Source organism: Bos grunniens, chromosome 18 (genome assembly GCF_055505025.1).
Source record: "Bos grunniens cultivar Pamir isolate PY7600 chromosome 18, Bosgru_T2T1.0, whole genome shotgun sequence".
Lineage (NCBI taxonomy): Eukaryota > Metazoa > Chordata > Mammalia > Artiodactyla > Bovidae > Bos > Bos grunniens.
The window spans coordinates 39,540,115-39,563,832 of record NC_141182.1 but is presented as its reverse complement, the minus strand read 5'-3'; the positions used below and the strand labels follow the sequence as shown (position 1 = coordinate 39,563,832).

The window sequence follows — 23,718 nt, the reverse complement described above, 5'->3', positions numbered from 1 at the left end:
TTCCTCCAGGGTGTTTTCTCTGCTTGACTTTATCCAATGAAAGTTCCTTTTACTCAACTCATGCCAGTTAAGTTCCTGGGCTTCTGAACTGGCTTGATTCTAACCCAGCTTCATGTTTTTCTGTCTGTATGTCCACTGAAAGGATGCTGCTGAGTATTACATTCACAAGTATGTGAACTGTGAAGTCACCCTTTAGAAAAATTTTTGTCTGATTTTAATAGAATTATTTATTTAGCCACTCCCTCTATAATCCCTTAATTATGGGCATATTGGCTATTTCCAATTGTTTGTTATTATAAACATTGTAATGAATATCTTTGAGCCCATACCCAATTATTTCTTTAGGCTACATTTCCAGGAGCAGAAGCTGTGGGGTTAAAGGCTGCTGCTGCTAAGTCACTTCAGTCGTGTCCGACTCTTGCGCCCCCATAGACGGCAGCCCACCAGGCTCCCCCATCCCTGGGATTCTCCAGGCAAGAACACTGGAGTGAGTTGCCATTTCCTTCTCCAATGCATGACAGTGAAAAGTGAAAGAGAAGTCACTCAGTTGTGTCCGACTCTTAGCGACCCCATGGACTGCAGCCTACCAGGCTCCTCCGTTCATGGGATTTGCCAGGCAAGAGTACTAGAGTGGGGTGCCATGGCCTTCTCCAGGGGTTAAAGGCTACATATATCTTTAAGATTTTTATACATATATTGCCAAAATCAGCTCCAGAAAGGCTATAACAAACTATACTCCCACAAGAAGGATACAAAGAATGCGTTGGCTCATACTTTTGTCAACACTGAATATCATAATTCACTTTAACCTTCACCTATCTAATAAGTAAAACATGGTATGATTTTAAAAATCTGCCTAGCACGGAGTTTGGTAAATATAGAACATGGTCAATAAAAGGCAGTTAATGTATTATTAAACTTATGTGTTCTCAAGTCATCCTCAAACTGTGTGATCTGTATCTCCAGTTAGCTTTTAAGTTATTGAGGGTACTGTGTGTCTATATCTTTGTATGTCCCAAATTCTCTGTGCAGAGATACTAGTAAATATTATTGACAGTTTGCTACAACCTCTAGGTAACTTCTTTACTGCAGATTCTAAGGCTGTAAACTAATTTTATTCAGATTTCATCAGAATGAAAGGCATTGTAATGCATTACCAACAAATACTTGCTAATTAACAAATGTTACTGCACTAATACTCCATGTAAACTTTTCAAAGAGAAAATTTCCTTCATGCATTTTTTAGAATTTCCAAAGATTTTTAGGAAAATCCAACCAAATATATCATACATTAAGAGATGTATAAGCTGCCAAAAGCCTGGCATGCTGCAGTCCACGGGGTCGCAAAGAGTCGGACACAACTGAGCGACTTAACAACAACAAAGCTGCCAAACAAAGAACAAGTCAGACGCTTGTGGGCTAAATGCTTTTTGTACGCATCCTGCAGCCTTATGTTAATTACTACTGCTTCTCCCTGCTTTCTCCATGTCTAAATTGAAGACAATACTGCCTTCTCCATATTACAGAAGACTATAATTAAAAACTAGTTTTCATTGAATGGTGACATACGTGTTAAATAAACCTGATTATGGGTATTAAAATAGGAAGATTTACTATCTATTTGTTAATTTACAATGAGAAAGCAAGTAATACTTTTGGAACAATGTTGCATTTAAATGCACAGTTTTCAAAGCAGGGAGTAAAAAAGGCATGCAGATAAAGAGTGTAATTTAATGATAGTTTGGCAACGCTAGAAGCAAAAACTAAATTAACTTCAGTGGTATGTCCTTTTCCCCTAAGGCAAAAGCTGAAAAGTGCCCAAAGAAGCTGTATCAGAACACTGCAGCCTCTCTTTGAAAATCATAACTGTATTCCTTTTTTGAGATGAAAGCCTGAACCTTCCCAAGCTCTTGAAACCTGTTTACAACATCATAACTTCCCAAGTATTTGATGGTTATTTCACCTTTTGAGTTGAAGCTTCCTGCCTCCTAAGACAGTGTCATATTTTATTCCATACAAACTGCAAATAAGTCCACCTGTAGCCGGACTATGAAGTAAACACTCTGTAAAGATAGTTTCAAAGGTCACTCCGATGACAAGTCCAGGTAGTTTGCTTATCCCATTGTCCTGCTCTTCTCAATAAAATCTACAGCACTTACTTTAAGGCCTTAGAGAAGAGAGTATCTGGCAGCCTGGTGAGCAGGTTATGCTGGACATCCAACACCTCCAGAGGGATGTGCTCCACCAGCGTGGGAAGGCTCTGCACATGATTGTGTCCCACCATTAGTTTCCTAAGACTCAAGCTACTAAGGATTCTAAGGGAACAGAGCACAAAGAAACACCAACAACAAAAACAAAAAACAGGCTTAAATCTCTCTTCCTGAGTCTGCCCTTGGCTTTTAACTAAAATCAGCAAGTGTACAGAAACGTGTTCTTCTAGACAGTATAATCATTGACAGGTACCTGAGCCAAGAAAGCAGCCACGACCATATGTTTACCCACCACCCACCAGGAAGTCATTCAGGTCATTCTGGGGAAAGATGAACTAATGAAAGCACACAGCTCCAAACACAAAAAGCCCCAAACAAAAAAAGCAATTTGTGCCATAAATCAATTTAGATTTCAAGTCTAGACAGCCCTGAAAATTCAGTGAATTTATCAACATGAATATAATCAATTATAATAAGTTCATTAAAAAATTTATTGTAACAAAAACTATGACTTATTCAGTTCTTAAAATGTGCCAGACCATTTAACAATTAGGTTAGAAGGGTTAAGTGACTTTGGTTTGCCAAAGATCTCACATTACACGTAGTAAATGGTATACTCAGGATTTGGATTAAAGGCTGACTCTAATGCCATGTTCATACCTACTATGTACAAAGCCTCCTGTATACTTTTAAAGATTCTGCTAGGTAATGACCTCACATTACACATCTTGGTACCACCCCTCATCCCCCAATGTCTGTATTTTTCCCCTCCACATATAGAAACCCCACCATCTTATAAAGGTCAATTCAAACAGGTATTCTCCACACAGCATCCCCTAATTATTCAAAGTTCTGAATTTCTAAGGCATGTTATTTATACAGCACAGTGGCCAAAAGTGAGGCTTTGGAGTAAGAATGACTACATTTAAACGCCAGCTCCTATCACTTCCTAGTTAAGTGCAACAATGGACAAACTATCTAACCACTCTAAGCTTTAGTTTCCTTATTTGTAAGATGAATAACAGCACCTATAAAATAAGATTAACACAGGATTAAATAAGATAATGAAAGTAAAATTCTTAGAACATTGCCCAGCTCATAACAAATCACTCAGTACAAACATTCTATTATCACTAACAAGTCACTGACCTCTGCCAGCAACTCTTGTACACTGTATCACAGTTATCTCTGCACAGGTCACCCTTACTGTCTGCTTACTAAGTTCCTTGCCAGCCAAGACCAGGCTTGACGTCTTACTGTACTCCTTACAGCACTCATGCTGTCCTGCACTCAACAGATACTCAATGTTTACTGAACAGATGAATCAAAGCATCCTTGACAGGCAACCCAAATATAGGAAAATTATTTAATTAAATGCATAAATAATATATATATTAACACATGAATACCTCATGGGAACCTCTGTCAGGAGATTATAGCTCACGTCTAGTATTTCTATCTTCTTTGCTTCACAGGCCCAGTCAGGGACACACTCTAGCAGGTTTCTGCAGAAAATAAATGATTAAAGGGTATCATTTTGAATGAGGAGGAACTAACACTGTGTCACCAGTCTGTAACACATCCACCCCTGTGCTCCCCGAGGGCAGAAGCACAATCCCCAGGGCACCCCTGGTGTGCTGCCTGGAATACAGTAGATGCTCAATGAATGTCGCTGACAGAAAGGTAGAGAGAAAGAAGCACCCACGTGTGTGATACTGGATCAACTCTGTTGGGACTCGATGAAGATATGAAGACCTTTAGCACTAAAAGCACACACGTGGCAGGATGGGACAGGAGAGAGAGGGGAGGAAGCCTTAAAGGAAGATGAGGCACCGTACACGTATCTTCAAAGCTGAGGAGGATATCCCCAGGTGATGATGACTGGGGGAGAAGAGAAGTGAATTCTGGGGGAAAAGAACCAAAGAAATAAAAGTGAGGAAACAAGAACAAAAGGTAACATGTCAGGGGAAATTGCCAGATCTTTGAGAATGTGAATTCAAATCTTAGTAGAGCACTGGGCAGATCCTCAGTCACAGGAATTTTATTTTCAGATGTTACTTAGTTTCCCTAAGCCCCAAAGTCTCTACTGATGAATGGATCAGTACAATGAGGCAGAGTGAATGAAGTAAATGCTGCAAGAGAAATGCAGAAGCTGCTCTGACTACTCAGTGAAGGAAGCCCTTCAAGGCAAGCCCCCTAAGAAATATGACATTTGTGGTAGAATGTTGCACAATGCCCTGAGGTGTGGCGGGCATGTCAAGCAAGAGGTTGACAACATGCACTAGAGCACAGAGGCAAGAAAAGAGTAATAAGTAGTTTGGTGATGCTGGAGCAGCAAATACGGAGCAGAGTGAGAAGAAACAAGGCTGGAAAGACCTAATCAACTCTCAGAGGCTGTGACCTTATCCTGCAGGTGTAGGGGGATCACTGAAGGGTTTGTGAGCATCGAGGAGACAATGTCGGTTTTGCACTTTAAAGAGCTCACTCTCTGAATACAAGAGGTCTGGCTGAGGTGGCTGTATTATTAAAAGGAAGCGTAATCAGGAAACTGTGAGGCAATTTTATCCCAAAAGGAAATGATAAGGGCCTCAATGAGTACTGATATACGTGGAAGGGAAGGAAAAGGAGCCAGATACACTTAGGAGGCAAAAATTAAAATGACTTAGAAATGGAGTAAACATGTGAGTAGAGCAGAGAGAAGAATCAAAAGTGACATCAGAGAGGAAATCCTATCCAGAGAAAGGACTGAGAAGCTCCAAATGAGGCTGAGAATCACGAATTTCAGCGGTGTCCATCTTGAGCTGATCGTCTCATGATAACACCAAAAGGTGAAACAGAAAACAAGACAAATCAGTTAAAGTGCTGGTGGAGGGGCGGATAATAAATCTCATTTTGCACATATCTGAGGTATTTGGAGACATGCAGGAGGAAACGTCTATTATGAAATTGGACACACAGGTCTGAGGCTGAAAGAAGGGAGTCTGGACTGGTGCTCTGGGTGATGCTGACACTGAAGTGTAGTGAGATCCTGGGAGTAAATGAGATTGTGTCAAATGAGAAGTGCAGTAGCCAAGCACAGACCCTGAGACAAGTTACCTTTAAAGGGCTGGCTAAGAAGAGACAGGAGAAATGGTCAGAGGGGCATGAAAAAAATCAAGACTGTATCAGCCAGCCAAGGAAACAGCATGGCTGAATAAAAGAGAACAAGGTGAACAGTGTCAATATAGAAAAGTTCCACAAGAGGAGGTCTAAAGCCAGCTGTCGTGAACAACTGGAAACAGGAAAATGTGCCAAGAAATATGGATAATTCTTGAGAAATGTGGACAAAAAAAGGGATGAGCAAGATGAAGGAACAGAATAGTAGCTGGAAGGAGTGCAAGATAATGGGAATGTTTATTTGTTAAGACAGGAGATATAAACGTGCACAGAAACCAAGAAAGACACTGAGCACATGTGAAAGGAGAGAAGGAGGGCTGACTAACAGAGCAAGGTTCAGGGCAGTGGGAATGGATGCGATCAAAGGCACAGATGGCTGGGCTGGCCTGGAATAAAGAAAGCTGAGAAAGCATATGGATCTACCTGAATTTTAGCAAGGGGGTAGGAAGCTAAGAGAGATCACCCACGATGACCTCTATTTTCTCAGTCAAGTGGGAAGCTGAGCTTCAAAGCAGAGGACATAAGAAGGGGAGGGGCCGAAAGAAGCCAAGCAATTTGGAACAGATCCAGGACCCTGGAAAGAACTGACAACAGAAGAAACTCCAGATGAGGCTGGAAACTGTGAATTTAGGGTGGGTCCACATGATTTTCTTCAGTAATGATCAAGTTCAGTGCGGAAGGTAAATCTTCGTCACGAACCATGCAGAGGTTTTGCTGACAGGAAGACAACAGAAAGAAATGGATGGAAGGGAATCTAGAACAACAGCTTAATAATAATGATGATAAAGTCACAACAACAAAAGGAAACCTGGCTATCATGGCTAATATTTCTTGAGAGACTATTTTATGCAAGGTACTAGGCTATAATGTTGCATTTATTGTCTCACTTAAACTTTGTGGCAACTCTGACCATATAGGATTCCGGCCACTGCCCGTTCCACATGCTGCCACCACTCTATACTCACAGCACTTATGATGCTGCCCTCTCGCTGCTTGTCCGATTGTCAAGACAGGCTAGACTGTAAAACTAGACTGTAAAACTCAGCCACTGACTCCTGAATGCCTAACACAGTGTTAAAAATGAATGAAGGAAAGAAAGCAAACCTCATTTATGTTTATTCTTGACCACTGACAGAAAAAATAAAATCCTGAATATAATTAACATTGTTCTGCAAATCAGATCGACATGGCTCACAAGAGTAAGAGAATAACATTTTAAGTCACTCAAAACCAAGAATTATCTGATTCCAATTGGAAAAATCAATGCCCATGGAAGGGAAAGTCTTTGTTTGCAACTCATTCTAAATCCACAAACTGTAACAATGAGTAATTCAGAGGCACCTTTCCTTTAACTAGATCAGTTCAGTTCAGTCGCTCAGTCATGTCTGACTCTTTGCGACCCCATGGACTGCAGCACACCAGGTTTCCCTGTTCATTACCAACTCCCAGAGCTTGCTCAAACTCATATCCATAGAGTCGGTGATGTCATCCAACCATCTCATCCTCTGTCATCTCGTTCTCCTCCTGCCTTCAATCTTTCCCAGCTTCAGGGTCTTTTCCAATGAGTCAGTCCTTCACATCAGGTGGCCAAAGTACTGGAGCTTCAGCTTCAGTACTTTGACTAGATAGTATGGCCATTAAATGTACTCCTTTAGCCAACCTTTTGCCCTTCTCTATTATCCAAGTATTTCAACATATTGGGATTTTCTATATCTCAAAACTGCCAGAGTGCCCACAGATATCTCTTAAGTATAGGAATCAAACAACTACCACTCCATGAGACACACTCACCGGGAGAGTTCTAGAGACGTGAGCAGACTGGGTACTGGATAGACATTCACTGTTGTCAATCCTAATCAGAGAACAGATTGGTGTTAGTGACATTCTCCAAAGAAGAATGTAACTCAGAGGAAACGTGGGGGAAAATCGATAAAAATTTGTGTCATCTTCTGAGATGAACTAAAGATAAAAACCAGTAAGTAGGGACTTCCCTGGTAGTCCAAAGACTTTGACTTCCAATGCAGGGGACACAGGTTTGATCTGTGATTGGGAAGCAAAGATCACACATGGCTTATGGCCAAAAAATCAAAACATAAAACAGAAGCAATACTGTAATAAATTCAATAAAAGACATCCCTGATGACTAGGGAGGGCCTTTCCCTCTGTTAACTGGCTATTTGTATAAATCCTTCCATGAAGCTGAAAGCTGAGTTCTTTACTCTTAAGGTGTCAAAACCTCAAGTGTTGGTATGAATTCTTCTAGGTTGTAGAATTTAAGGATTCTGTGAACAGAACAATTCTTTTGCTCTGTTCTGTGATAGAAAGGTATTACCTAAATTTGCATTTCTTTGACACTTAGTGAAATTAAATATCTTTTCTTCTTTAAACACAGAAAAGCAGTTACAATTGACCCTTGAACAATGTGGGGGTTACAGGCACTGACCCTCTGAGCAGTTGAAAATCCATACAAAACTTTATGTAGTGTTTATATATATATATATATATATATATCTGTACACACACATACATATGTATGTATATACATATATATACACATATATAAATACTACAATACTACACAATCCATGATTGGTTGAATCCAGATACAGAATCATGAAAACAGAGGGCTGACTGTAAAGTTACACTCAGATTTTTGTCTAAAGGGTTTGTTTGAGGTACCCCTAAACCCTGCATTATTCAAGGACCAACTGTATTTACTACTGAAAAAACTCCATGTTTAAGTACACCCGTACAGGGAATTTCCTGGTGGTCCAGTGATTAAAATTCAGCATTTTCACTGTCATGGCCTCAGTTCAATCCCAGATCAGGGAACTAAGATCCCCCAAGCCCCATGTCATGGCCAAACAAAACAAACAAACAAACAAACAAACAAAAACCAGACCTGTGCATTTCAAACCTATGTTTTCCAAGAGTCAACTGTGTAACTTCCTCAGTAAAGAATTCTCTATAAACAGAATGGCCTCAACAACTATGAGGCCTTTTACATTGAAAAATAGCCCTGGGGCAAATAAATCACTATTGAAGTGAAGGGCTTCTCATTCTGGAACTAAGGCAGCACAAGGTTTTAGACTAGAGACTGGTAATCTTCTGTCAAGGGCTAAGCATTTAGTAACATTTTGGCCTTTGCAGGCCATGTGGTCTCTGGCAAAACTACTCAATCATTTTGCCACTGTAGCAGAAGAGTGGTTAACATGCAAACGAACGTAGGTGTGTTCCCATCAAACTTTATTCAATTAAATTTGAATTTCATATAACTTACCCATGTCAAAATTATTTTTCCTTTGATTTTTTTAAAACCCAACCATTAAAAAACATAAAAACCCATTCCTCAAGGGCCACACAAAATGAGATGTAGGCCAGATTTAGCCCCAGGGCTGCAGCTGGCCAACCCATGTTGCAAGACTATTACTGATATTCTCTTTTGAACATGCTTGCCTACCCTAACATCCTGGCATTTTGCAAAATGCCTCTGATTATTATAACGTTTATTTAGTGAAGCTCAAATAATCCTGCAACGTCTTTTTATGCATATCTCAACCACTGAAGTGCTGACTGCAAACTTAAAGCTAGGTCTCCATGAACCTCAAACTCCACTTGGCACAGTGGCTGAGGAACACCTCATATGCCACTGTTCTTGGATAGCTCAGACAAGAGGTACAAGAGGAAATACAGGAGGCTGGGTAGAGAACTCACTGTTCGAATTGGCGTAGAGAGTTCGAAGGGAGAAGCCACTGAGCGTCAGCTCCCTCAGCTGGTTCCGCTCACAATGCAGCTGCTCCAAGTTGCACAAGGAGCTAAGATCTAAGTCAGTCAGCCGATTGTCCCGCAAATCCATGTGGGTGATGTATTTATTTCCCTCCAGATTCTCAATAATCATGGTTTTTAGATGGTTCATCCTTAATATTCAGAAATAAGAAAATCATTAGAATAAATTCTACTAAATGTGCTTACCAAAAGAAAAAACAGATGTTCTTCTTGTCTCTTTGCGCAACAACTTAAGAATTTTACTCCTTGCCTCATTTTGCAAGGTACTATGTAAATAACCACAGATAGTTGTACCTTGGGTTCTTTGTTTACAAGCTAAGTTAGAGACTGTGTAGATTGGGAAACACATGTACAAATTAAAGAGAAAGAAAAGGGGACCATGTCCACAAACAGTTAGTCTAAAACCTGCATCCAAATACCTAGTAAGGTTAGGCAGGGATGAAGGAATAAAACAAAGAAATGAGAAGATGAGTATAACCTTTGGGGCTGGGACTAGCAGGACAGTCATAGAGTAAGTACCACATAAAAGCAAGAGCAAACAGCCACACTGCCTCTCACTGCTCTGCCTCCTCTCCAGTGCCAAGATTCCCATTACATTAATTAAGGGAGAGGAAAACAGTCTGTTATCTATATGGAATAGTTCAAGGGCAAGTAAAAGAAAACGATGACTTCTTTGATTTCTTCTATACAGGTATATGATTTAATGCATGCAGGCTTGTTCTCATTTTCCTATTCTTCAATAAATTTTTGTTACTCTGTCTTTATGAGGGACATCAATGGATTAGTGTAAATGACAGAACATTCAGTATGTGTGTTTTACTACTTTCGTTTAGGAAAAGATTACAAATAAATAATTTTAAAAAGGAATAAAACTCATTAAAATATATTACTAGTAAAACTGGTAACATTTCAATTCTAATACCACAGATATCAAGAAGAAACCCAATGATTCAACAGAAAGATGTCAAGTTTATTATGGAAAAATACAAACCACCAATAAGCATACAAAAAGATACTCAACCTCATTCATAATAAATGCTGATTAAAATGATGAAATGCTATTTTCTTCCTACTACAGTAACAAGGAAAAAGACTGCTAAAATCCAACATTGGTAAGGATGAAAGGAAATGGGAATTCTCATAAAATGTTGCTAGGAGGTAAGTCAGAACAATCTTCATCTCTACCACATGGTACACCTATCTCATTCATAAATCTCTCTACCATTAAGTGAAAAATGAAGCTTTACTACAGCTTTAAAAACATACATTGTTCTAAAATCCTAATGGTTTCAAGAGTCTTTATTTTTAAAAAGAAAATGTAAAGGAACACCAGAGGTAGACAAAAAGAAAGTGCAGTGAACAATGACCAAAACAGACTTCCCTGGTGATACAGTGGCTAAGCATCCCCCTGCCAGTGCAGAGGGCACAAGTTCGATTGCTGTTCTGGGACACATGACGCAGAGCAACTAAGCCCGTGCACCACAACTACTAAGCTGGTGCTCTAGGGCCCACGAGCCACAACTACTGAGCCTGCATGCTGCAACTACCGAAGCCCATGTGCCTAAAGCTTGTGCTCTGCAACAAGAGGAGCCTCCGCCTGCCGCAACTAGAGAAAGCCCACAAGCAGCAGTGAAGACTCAGTGCAATCAAAAATGAAAAAGAATGATCTCACCTCAAATCCACATGTTTGACATGGCTCATTCGTTTCAGCACCCCCAGGTTTAGCACTTCCACTCGGTTTCCGGCCATAAACACTTTATCCAACATAGTGAGTTTCTCATAAACCTCGGGAATTTGACTAAAGTTGTTGAAGGAAATTCCCAGGGAGGACAGCTGTTGTAGATTTCCCAGTTCTTCAGGTAAAGCGGTCAGGAAGTTGCCATCAAGACAGAGGGTTTGAAGACTGCAAGAAGAAAACAACACAAAACTCCCTGATGAAACGTTTTAACTGGAATGGATAGAACTAGAATTATGGATTTTTACTTGATACTAATTTATTATAAATCCAATATGATTAGATGCCCTCAGTCTATCTATAGAGACTTACTAAGATGACTTAAATACAGATGGTCCCTTTAACATCAAGGGTAGTCAGAGCCTCCATGGTTAAAACTGAGGGACTAGTCTCTTCTATAGGCAAGTAATTGCTGCTGACTAGAATTCTCAAAATTTCATGATCTATTTCACTGCAAGAGCTCATGGAACTACCTTTATTCCAAATACCAGACAAGTTCCTTACACTGCAAACAAAGGAAAAGACAAACCCAGTAAAAATCAGGTACTTACTTCAGCAGACTGCCAATCTGACTCGGCAGGTCATGGAATCCATTACAGGAAAGGTTGAGCTCAGTCAGGGTAGGAATTTCACATAATAATACAGGAAATGACCCAAGCTTATTATGGGACAAGTTCAGGCCCTTCAGCTGAGAAAATCTAAAAAGCAAAGGCACATTATACTACTGAATGAAAAAGTGATGTTATAAATGTCCATCAAAGAATGTGTTCTGCATATATTTACTGAACATTCAGTATGTGTCCAACTGTGTGTGGCACAGACACCAGGATGACTAACGCCCAGTCTGAGCTGTCAAGGAAACCAGGTCTGGTGAGGTGGGAGCTGTTCTCTCTTCTCCTCAGAAAGGCAGAAACTCTTGGAAAACTCACAATGGTACAGTTATTTTCTATCAAGTTGAATCAATACCATTATTGATATGCTTCAAATAATTTCCTTTATTAAATGTCTACATGGAATATACAAAAGCCTTACAATTAATCAATTCATGGACACAGGACTAGCTAACAAACCTGTGGATCAAATCTCATTACCAGCAATTTCTCTTTTTGTAAATGACTGAGCCAGTTAGTTTAAAAATATGTAGGTGATATGCAGTTTTACTGTAATGTGATGATACACAACACAAAATAGTAATTTTCAACACTTCAAATTTTTGTAGAAGTATCTACATAATGTCTCACTGAGAGACAGTATCATCATAAACTGGATCCTGAAGAGTCACTCCTGTAATTCTACTTAAGAGTATTATACTTCATTATTATACCAGTGCAAGATGGTACGGCTAAGGTGACGATCTCCACAATGATGAACCGTATCATCTGCTTCTAGACTTGAATCCATGGTACCCCTCTCTAACATTTCTCTTTGAAAATTTCAACTTTTGTCTTCCATATATCCTGACTTTGAGTACTGATTGTTCCTTTGGTTTGGTACCTTGACTTCCAATTTCCTAAGCCAGCCCTCAAACAAGATTAACCCTATTTTCATAGAAATTCAGAAGGAAATACTAGAAGTCCACTTCCTTAAAATTATAGCTTGTTTTAATTTTTAAACATCAATATCATTAAAATAATTATCTCATTACGACATAGAGGCTTATATTTGAAAACTTTGCAAAACATTTCAGATGAGGTAAAAATCATAAACTTTTTGAAAATTATGAAATACTAGTTACAAAGTATGTAAAATATGTCATTTCAATGTGCATTTAGCTTTTTGATTACCATGTAGTTTGAACGCTTTAACTTTCAATTTCTCCCCTCCCCACAAGAAGCCCAATTACTTACACCATATATTTATTCATTTCTACCCATTTTTTAAAGAAAGGAAGGAGGTGAAGTTGGAGGGTGGGAATGGGGAATATATTCTAACAAAGAAGATGGAAAAATATATGGGTCATTGTCACTTAGGACTGAAATGGTTCCTTTATTAGGAGAGAGAGGTTTCATCACTGACAAAAGGCTTGTGAGTTGGCAATAGCAGGTGCAAAGGAAAGATAAAAGCTCTAACCTGGGAGTGGAATTCTTGAAATTTGGCCTATTTCCTTTAAGTTATTTAAGTCTGAAACTTTTGATTTAAAAACTTCCCAAATATGGTATCTCTCTATTTACCCTGGCTGCAGATCATGCTCCACTGTCAATGACTTATAGAAAAAGATTATCCAGATCAAGGGCAGCTTGATGCTGCCTCCATGTCAGAAACTTTACATCTATCATATCTTATACAGAGGGAAAAGGGGGAGTGGGAAAACTGAACAAAAATTCTTACTTCTTCAAAAGGGAGGGGAAATTTTCAAATATGTACACAAGGGGTAAACATGCTTATCTACAGATATTGACTACAATTAGATTTTAGTAAGTTGGTCTGGAAACCTGTGCCCCACATACTTGTAGAAAGTGTCAAGGCCCCCTGGTCTTTCTAATTGCATGAAGTTGTGTCGCAAGTTGAGGTAGGTGATATCTTGACTGTAGAAGAGATGCTCAGGAACCTCCTCAAGGCTGTGACACGAGAGGTCGACAGTACTGATGCGCTGGGACACCACCTGGATAAGGTCACAGAGAAGAGCCATCTGAGCCAGTGCTGAATGTCTCCCACCCAGCGGAGGATGGAACAGCATTGACACAACAAGGAACCAATTAATAAGATGGGGAAGACAAAAAAGGTCATAAGATCTGAGTATTCATTTATAAGAAGCAGTGAATTTTTACTTTTCCCCCAAAACTGTAAGATGCTTGAAAAAACAGGTGTAAGCTGTAACATGTCTACAAGTTAAAAAAAAAAAATCAAAAGATGGAAAGTTAGTAATAGCTCATGCAGGAAGTAAAGTTAAGATGATTCCAAGTAACTGTTCAAAACTTTAGGAGGGGATGTGATATTAAAAGATCTTTTAATATGGCCTTTTGTAGCCACACAAGCTCAGTTCCTAACTTGCGCAGTTTCTTCATCTGTCATGAGGAAAATTAAAAAACCAAGTATGCAGCACTGCTACTTAGCATGTAAAAGATGCTCAAAAAATATTAATTTGTCTTTACAAGAGCAGAAGAATAGAAAAGCTGTTTAAAATTGAAACTAGTTTTATTCATAGCAGATTACTATCACAAATACAGAAATAACACTGAAACAAGGTTTATATTGCTATAATAGTATACTAATATAACATGGGCTGTGAAAATGGATCTAAAAAAAACAAAATATCACTACAAAAGTCATTCATGTTTTGGTGGCATGTCATTATACTGAAACAATCTTTAATGCAACTACCTAGCCCCATAAAGAAAAATGCGTTTAAATCCTGAAAAGATGGCTAAGAGGACAAGAGAATTTGGAAAATGAAATATAATTTTAGAGCACTTCATCTTTAGGGGACAGCTCCATCTATCACAGACCACCAAGGTGGGGGGAGAGTCATTTGAACCTCATTGTGTCTCTACTCCTTCAAGCCCCTACCTTCCTCACAGAGTTGGTACCTGAAAACACTTTTGAAAGCGTTCTGCACTGTGCCAATATAAATAATAAGTTAAGGACCTGGGAGAATTCCATTTCATTCACTATGTATTCAGAAAAGCCTGGAGTGATGTACATAAGAATTATAATTCGATCTCTTGGGAGTAAGTTCAGTTTCAAAATATCTTTCTGTTGGTTTCTCTGCTCTCATCTCCCCATGAGGACGTCTGACAGCTTTTCACCTTGGAAGCTTGCCGCTGCCACCTCTGGTACTCAGCCAAAGTCTCAAAGCTGACAAGATAGGTCTGCGCTTGGGCTCCAGCTGAGCTGAATGCAAGGGAGTACTGACGTCGCTTCACTTCTTCTACCTGAAGAAGCGGGGAGAAAACCAGAACCAATTAAACAAAACAATTCCAATCCAAAAAACTACAGGACAATAACAAAGACAAACAACTCAAGTTTTTTAACTAGGCAAAAGATCTGAAAAGATATTTCTCCAAAGACAGAGGAATGACCAATAAGCACATGATACAATGTTCTACATCACTGAGTGTGTGCTCAGTCGTGTCTGACTCTTTGTGACCCTGTGGACTGTAGCCCGCCAGGCTCCTCTGTCCTTGGAATTTTTTAGGCAAGAATACTGGAGTGGGTTGCCATTTCCTACGCTAGGGGATCTTCCCAACCCAGGGATCGAACCTACCTCTCTTGTGTCTCCTGCATTGGGAGGCAGATTCTTTACCACTGTACCACCTGGGAAGCCCTCTATGTCATTATTTATTAGATAAATGCTAATCAAAACCTCAAGGTACCACCTCATATCTGCTAGGATGATTAAAATAAAAAACACAGATAATAACAAGTGTTGGGTAACAAGCATTAGCAGGGACGCAGGGAAACTGAATCTGGGAATGTAATATGGTACAGTCACTTTGAAAAATAGTTGGGGAGTTCCTCAAAAGGTTAAAAGTAACCATGTAATCCCGGAGAAGGCTCCAGTACTCTTGCCTGGAAAATCCCATGGATGGAGGAGCCTGGAAGGCTGCAGTCCATGGGGTCGCTGAGGGTCAGACACGACTGAGCAACTTCCCTTTCACTTTTCACTTTCACGCATTGGAGAAGGAAATGGCAACCCACTCCAGTGTTCTTGCCTGGAGAATCCCAGGGACGGGGGAGCCTGGTGGGCTGCCGTCTATGGGGTCGCTAAGAGTCGGACACAACTGAGGGACTTCACTTTCACTTTTCACTTTCATGCATTGAAGAAGGAAATGGCAACCCACTCCAGTGTTCTTGCCTGGAGAATCCCAGGGACGGGGGAGCCTGGTGGGCTGCCGTCTATGGGGTCCCAAGAGTCGGACACGACTCAAGTGACTTAGCAGCAGTAGCAGCAACCATGTAACCCAGCAATTCCATTTCTAGGTATATACCCAAGAAAAAAATGCATCCACACAAAAATTTTCTGTGAATTACAGCAGAGTTATTCATAATAGGAAAAAGTAGAAACAGCCTCAATGTTCATCAACAGGTAGATGTATAAACAAAATGTAGTACATCATACAATACTATTCAGCCATAAATGAGAATAAAACACTGATACACACTACAACCCACATGAACCTTGAAAACATTACACTAAGTGAAAGAAGCCAGTCATAAAGAACCATACATTGTATGATTCCATTCATATGAAATGTCCACAATGAGCAAATCTGTAGAGACAGAAAGTAGATTAATGGATGCCTGGGGATAGAGAAGGAATGGGGAGATGAAGGCTAAGTAGTGCAGGATTTCTTTTCAAAGGGTCATAGAAGTATTCTAAAATCAATTATGATGACGGTTGCCCAACTCTGTGAATTTACTAAAAGCCACTGAGTTGCATACTTTAAATGGGTTAACTGTACAGTATATGAATTTCATCTCAATAAAGCTGTTTAGAAAAAACCAAAGGGGGAATTCTCTGGTGGTGCAGTGGTTAGGATTCTGTGCTTCCACTGCAGGGGAGTTTCAGAACAGGAGAGTCTGTAGGCCCACAAGGTAAGAGCCAAAGTTTTCACTTCAAAGGTAAGACTGCTCCATACCTTTTCACCACCACTGTGGTACACTGGAGATAGCTGTCTGCCTGCCTGCAAGGGGTACCCTGGCCTCCTCTTTGGACTCACCCCCTCTCTTACTTTCGAGGTGATGGGCTAGAAGCCATTTCTGACCCCGTCCAGCACAAACATGGGGCAGAATGAAGAACAGGGAACATGCAAACCCAAAGGTTACTATAAACTAGCAGAGACATAACCTGACTTCATGCTCTCCAGACCTACTAGATTTTAAAGGGGATAATCTTCCTCAATAGGTCCTTTTGAAGGTTCTTTGGATACCAGCCCCCTAATTCAACCATTAGTGGCTTCTCACCTACAGATTCCTTAACCAGGCTAACGCATACTATTCCAATAGGCAACCAGTCTCTCCTCAGACGTGAAGGAACCTGGTGGTCCACTGACAGCTCGTCCTCCAGTGATGTCTGCTGGCCCCTCCAGGTGGCCCCACCAGACATGAGAATCCACCCACCCACCCAATGGCTAGTGTTTCCTCTTAACCCAGTTGGGTCACATACTAACAAACCCAAGGAATACACAAGGATCCCAACACATGAGTTAGGCTCTGTGCTCTATCAATCACTAAAGCAGCCTATCTCATCCTCAAGACTTCCTGGTCAGAAGGCAGGACACCAGTGCACTATGTCCCCCTTACTGCAGGGAACCTGAATCAGGATTCCATGGGTTCTTTTGAAACCTCTTTCACTGGGCTTGAGGAAAGAGTCAGAACTTCCTCCAGTCCCACTTGGGGTGATGGTACGGATTCATAGCACAACAACAGCTTTCTTCACCAACCCAGCCTATATACCATTGATGAAGATGAAGTATTTTTATAGCTATGGAACCGCTTACATCTTTGTCTGACATCTCACTTCTGTATGTCATAGCTACTGAATCTCGGTGAGTCAGCTGGAAACTTCCAAGTTATAAATCATTAGACTTCTGGTGCCAAGTAAAGACTGAACCAAATGGCAGAAACACAAAATACTTTTAAACTAATAAGAATCATATTAAGAAGATCCAATAAAATTAAATAATATTCATAACATTCAATTGTGATGCTTACAACTAGGCTATTTTTATTAGTAATAAATCACCACAATTCAATGAGTTTGTGTCAAAATAAAGGACTTTGTTGAAATGAAGAACAGGCATTACTGATTGCTTTAGAATAATCTTTTCTTCTAGATATTTTTTATGGGATGTTTGACACAGAAAAATAGTCACATAATGTCAAATTCTGAGAAAGGCTTGTAAATCTCCCACTAGAAGTTAATTTGTCAACTTCGGAGTAATTTTGTTAAGTTTTGCAATATGTATGTTGAGACTACATGGTAATACACATAAAATGTTCCTCTCATCAGGTTCCAGTAAGCCTCCTTATCCCTATTAACGCTTTTGCACATTAATGTCTTTCTCAGGAGACAAGTTTTACTGAGGTATAATTTACATAAAATTTATGTGTTTTTTTTTAATTCATAAACTCTAAGTGAACAATTTGATGAAATACATAGTTGGACAACCACATCACCCACAAAACGTCCCTCATGGCTGTTTTGCGGCCAATCCCCTTCTTCCATATCCTGGTACGACCACTGGTTTCTTTTCTATGACTACAGTTTTTTTTTTAATTTCACGTAAATGGAATCATACAATAAATAGACTTTTACATCTGGCTTTTTCCACTTAATGTTTTGAGACTCACCCTTTTTCCTGTGTGTATCAGCAGCTCATGTCTTTTCACTGCTCAGTGGCACAGTGAATACAACACATGTGGATACAGCACATCTGTTTTATCAATTTACCATTCAGTGAACATTTGGGTTGCTTCCAGTTTGGGTCAATTATAACCAAAATTGCTAAGACCATTCACTTATACTTTTTGGAAATATTTGTGTTCATTTCTCAGTATCTAAGAGAAATGCTCAGTCATCTGAAAAGCAGATTTTTAACTATAAGAAACAAAAAAAACCTGTTTTCCAAAGTGACTGTGTTCCCAGTTGCTTCTCAACTTTGCCAAAATAGGTTATTTGTCTATTACCAAGTTGTAAATGTCTTGACACAAGTCCTATGTTGCATACAAACTTTCATGTGCTTTGTATGATGTTAATATAACCATACCAATTTTCTTTTGGTTGCTATTTGATTAGTGTGATTTTTCTATCATTTCACATTCAACCTTCTAAGTTTTAGGTGTGTCTCCTATAAACAGTAATTAGTAGAAAATATTTGGATTTATTTCCATGTCACTATAATATGTAATAACTTACCATGCTAATTATTTTGCTCCTTTTTCTCAATCCTTTTCCTGCCTTCTTTTAGCATTACAGAGTTTATATTCTCTTTTCCCACTCTACTTTTAGTAGTCATCCTTAAAATTTTTAAGTTTGTACTTGACCATTTTTCTAACAAAGCGTAAAGCTATTTGGTGGTGGCTCAGAGGGTAAAGCATCTGCCTGCAATGCAGGAGACCCGGATTCGATCCCTGGGTTGGGAAGATCCCCTGGAGAAAGGAATTGCAACCCACTCTGGTACTCTTGCCTGGAAAATCCCATGGACAGAGAAGCCTGGTAGGCTACAGTCCATCGGGGTCGCAAAGAGTCAACAGGACTGAGAGAGTTCTTTCACTTTCTTTCTTTCCTCTTATCCAAAGACTGCATCACATGTTCCTCATTGAACACATCACCAAATCCTGAATGCTGTTCAGGAGTTTGAGCTTTAGTTGTTGAAATTTATATTTAAAATATAAAAAAATTTAAATCTTTTTACAATCAGTATTAAATTTACTACCATATTTTATCAGTATTTGCATTCATCATCTATTCTTATATCTTCCACTCATCATCTGTTCTTATATCTTATACCTTCCTTTGAATTTACTTTCCTTCGATCCTTTGTTGTTTTCTTCTTTTTTCCCCCGTTTATTTGGAGGGGTGTTGTTTTTTAGACATACATCTTTAGTAGTTCTTTCAGTGAGGTTATATGCCAGCTCATTTGTTTTATGTTGGTTTTTTTTTTCCCCCTTCAGCTGTGCAGCTGAAGGACCTTAGTTCCCTGACCAGGGACTGAACCCAGTGAAAGCACCGAGTCTTAGCCACTGGACCACCAGGTAAGTCCCTCATTAATTTTTAAATGTCTGAAAATGTTCTATTTTGCCTTCAATCTTACAAAGTAATTCAACTGGATATAAAATACAAGTTGACATTTTCTCTCAGTAGCATTATCTGTTTCCAGTCATCTATCACTCTGATGACTTTGAACTGCTTTTCCTATCATGGAGAATTCTCTTGCACAGACGCAAAAAATGCAGGTCTCTCTGGCTGCTTGATAGGAGCTAATGAGCACTCCAGACTCTGAATTTCAGTCTAATGGGGGAAAAGGAGAAATAGGAAAGAATCTGTTTTGGTGGAGGATGCTAAGTTTCCAAAGGCAGCCTAGTTTCCAAAAGTAGCCACTACTTCTAGTTTCCAAAGGCAGCTGCTAGTGGCAGCAGCCCCTGGCTACTCTTGGTGGTACTACTGACAGCATTTAGTGCCTAGCAGTGGAAGCAGGGGTTTCTTCAACAGACGGGTTCTGCAGCAGAATCTGGGGCATGGATAGTCTCCATGAACATGAATTTGAGAAAACTACAAGAGATGCTGGAGGACAGAGGAGCCTGGCATGATGCAGTCTATGGGGTCACAACGGTCGGACACGACTTAGCAACTGATCAACAACATAGTCTTTGGACCTCTGAGGGGGTCTGTAATGTAAAAAACTTGTTTTATGTGTAAATTAGCCTGAGTCGGTTTCATTTAAACCTAAGAATGCAAAAACTCTGTGATGTAATCTTTAATAATGTTCAGAATGGCTTCTTTGAAAAGATGTGGAAAAAACTCTGAAAAGCATATGTGATTTTTTTTTTTTTTTTAAATTAAGATGACCAAAGAAAGAGTAATTTATCTTTGTGGGTCTTACCTTTCCCCCAACCAGAGGCAATATGTGCATTTTCCCAGTCTGACAATCCTTCACTGAGGACACGATGAGGCAGGTGCCACAGAGAACAACCAGGCGTTCAGCCCACTTATGCAGCTGGGTCTTTCCCTTGCGTACATTATAGATGCCAGACAGAAGGATTCGATCCAGATGATCCATCTGGCATGGTTTTTCTGAAAATAAAAGAGTACATCAGAAGCCACCATTAAGGTAGTACAAAAATAATGAAAGGGAAAAAGAAAGCATTACATGTCAACATTCAGCAACCCTAATACAGATTTAAGTAACCAAGCAATGTAAGTATTACAAAATAAGCTCTCAGTCTTAAAATGTTGTCCAGCCCTGAAGTTATATAATGGGAGCACTGTGAATTTCGGATGCCATTGTCAATCCTTCTTCCAGTCATAGCTCCCATGTACTCAAAGAAAGGCAGTATGACAGAGTAGTTAAGATCATGGACTCAGGAGTCAGACACTCAAACTTGAGTTCTGCTACTTACTTTGATTCCTTGAACTACATAATCTCACTGACCTTGACATTCCCCATTTATACAGTTCAGATCTTAATACTACTTACCTTTGGGAGGTCCTTATAAAAAATTAAGATAATGAATGTAAAGTAGTAATCATGGTTTTAGATACAAAAGAAGTACGGAATAAGAGACAGCCACTATTGTGCTTAGTCTATCGCAGAAGGAAGAAATTAATAACTAGTTCTGTACACAATCCTCCATCTTCCTGCTCTTTGTGAGGAAAAGCTTTTGGCTGATATTTCAATCAACTATCCCAATCACGGTAGCAGAAGCTGATACAGACATGCAAGAGCGTCTCTATCTTTTACCACCCTTTATAAAACTTTACACGACAGGTAACAGTGAACAAAACAGCATTATGACAGAAGAAATGTTCTTGGTTAAAGTACTACTGGAAATAGTAACTCTACACAGAAACGAACAGAAGTAGCAACAGTATGAGGCTGAGCAAACAGCAACAGACTGGGAAGTGAAAAAAACTGGGTGTACTCAATACTATTACATAATTGATTAAACCCTGGGCATCATGGTACCCTTTTGACTGTGTGTTTCCTGTATAAAAAATGAGGAAATGGTCTGGCTTACTTCAAAGCTTTAAACTTTGTATGTTAACACCACCATTTCTCCTTCCAGTCTAGGCCAATCCTTTCATCTATATTCTAAATTCCATGTTCCTTGGGGAGTTTGGTTCTTCTTCCTTCTCACTCTTCAACTCCACCCTCCCTATTGTTTCTATCAAAGCTACAAAAGCACTCCAGTTTTCTCCAGTTCCCTCTCAGTCTCAACTGTAGAATTCCTTTAGATCAGGGATTCTCCAATTTCTATGTGCCCAAGAATTATCTGAGAATTAGTTTACAATGCAGAACGCCAAGACCTACCCACAGAGAATTTAATTCAGAGGATCTGGGATGGAACAAAGGAAAGTATGTTTTTAACAAGTATCTCAAGTAATTTAAATGCAGATGGCCCACAAATCATATTTTAAGAAACTCTATAAGTTTATCCTTTTAAGGCTCTTTTCTTCTCATTTGTGCTTCTATAGTAGCTATCTGTAGCTACTCTCAGAAAGGAATATTCAATTTTGGGGGGAATAAGTTATTTATACACAAAATAATATGCTGTCTTATTATTTTTGGAGGGTTTGCTAAGTCTCTGATCTTCTGAAAGTGGTAAAAAACAGAATGAGGAAGTTCTAATAAATGTTTGGAATGACTAATAGTTCTAGTTAAAAACAGACTTACAATCTCAAAAGTCAAGACTAAGTGGAAAATTATGGTATACTTTGAAATGTCTATAAAGAAAATAGAAAATAGGGGCTTCCCCGGTGGCGCTAGTGGTAAAGAACCCACCTGCCAATGCAGGAGATACAAGAGACACAGGTTTGATCCCTGGGTCAGGAAGATCCCCTGGAGAAGGGTCTGGCAACCCACTCCAGTATTTCTGCCTGGAGAATCCCACGGACAGAGAAGCCTGGTGGGCTATAGTCTGAGCAACTAACACTTTCATTTTCATAAAGAACATGGATTATTTTATAATTTAAGAAAAAAAAAATGTTTCTAAAAAATCAAGGCGAGTTCTCTAACAATGCCCATAGTATAATCTCTAAACATTATGTTTCATTAAAATGAACCAGGAGTCCTTAGAAAAATCACCTATTTCTGGTGTGAATCAGATGATGAAAAGATCAGCTTAGGACATCTTTTTGTGTAAGAACTTAATGGAAAAATCTGGAATATTACCAAAGACTGTGCTGGGCTAGGCTTAGTCACTCAGTCGTGTCTGACTCTTTGCAACCCCATGGACTATATCCCCTCAGGCTCCTCTGTCCATGGGATTTTCCCAGCAGGAATACTGGAATGGGTTGCCACTACCCCTTCCGGGGGCTCTTCCTGATCCAGGTATTGAACCTGCATCTCCTGTGGCTCCTGCACTGACAAGCAGATTCTTTACCACTGAGCCAATTGCGTAGCCCAACTGGGGTCATGTTGGAAGGACACAGAAGGCAACCTGAAAGAGCTCCCAGGAACTGAGATGAGACAAATTAAGCATCAGAAAGAAAAATGTCTGCAATGAATTGAAACAAATATACATAAGCCCATGAGATCATGATGATACTCAAAACAGACAATAAAAAATGAAGTTACATAGACTTTGTGAATATAAACTGAAAAGTAAAGCAATATAACTTCTAGAAGTAATAAAGGGAAGGACTGCTAAATTGGACTCCATCAAAATGAAATACTTCTTTTAATCAAAAGATACGACTAAGGTTCTGGTTCTGAGTTAGAGAAAGCACACTCGGCCCTGTCTCTCCCATCGAATTCACCTATAAAACCTGGACAGAACATGTGGAACGCTGGAGAACCCCAAACAGGCTGAACACAAAGAAAGTCAAGCCCAGACAGTTCATAATCAAATTGCTGAAAATTAAAGACAAAGGAAAAATCTTTAAAGAAGCCAGAGGAAAACGAAGCACCGTTTATATGAGAACAACTGCTCGAGCAACTGCATGAAGGCTGTGCAGGAGCGCTCTGTGCTATCTTTCCAACTGCTCTGAAAAGCTAAAGCTAGTTCAAAATAAAAAGTTAAACCGATAAATAAACACTGGCTGATATTATCGGGGGTAAAAATGAAACATTTACTTACATCGCAAAAGTAAAACAGGAAACTTCAAAACAAATTTCAAACTTGGAAGCAGTGGTTGGTGAAGCAATCCCACCATCTGGTTTCATGACC

At 39.5% G+C, this 23,718-nt stretch overlaps 1 protein-coding gene across 2 annotated transcripts in view; it reads right to left on the bottom strand.

Annotated features, from left to right (window-relative positions):
* PHLPP2 (PH domain and leucine rich repeat protein phosphatase 2) overlaps positions 1 to 23,718 on the bottom strand; it is a 64,944-nt gene that overhangs the window by 15,729 nt on the left and 25,497 nt on the right. For both annotated transcript variants that reach the window (XM_086351602.1, XM_086351603.1), the window contains 9 exons: positions 20,433 to 20,623; positions 14,634 to 14,759; positions 13,335 to 13,489; positions 11,439 to 11,585; positions 10,825 to 11,055; positions 9,081 to 9,283; positions 7,158 to 7,218; positions 3,620 to 3,715; positions 2,160 to 2,315 (listed from right to left, as the gene is read on the bottom strand). In XM_086351602.1, coding sequence (XP_086207728.1) covers positions 2,160 to 2,315; positions 3,620 to 3,715; positions 7,158 to 7,218; positions 9,081 to 9,283; positions 10,825 to 11,055; positions 11,439 to 11,585; positions 13,335 to 13,489; positions 14,634 to 14,759; positions 20,433 to 20,623 — 1,366 coding nt within the window. The remainder of the gene's footprint in view (positions 1 to 2,159; positions 2,316 to 3,619; positions 3,716 to 7,157; positions 7,219 to 9,080; positions 9,284 to 10,824; positions 11,056 to 11,438; positions 11,586 to 13,334; positions 13,490 to 14,633; positions 14,760 to 20,432; positions 20,624 to 23,718) is intronic.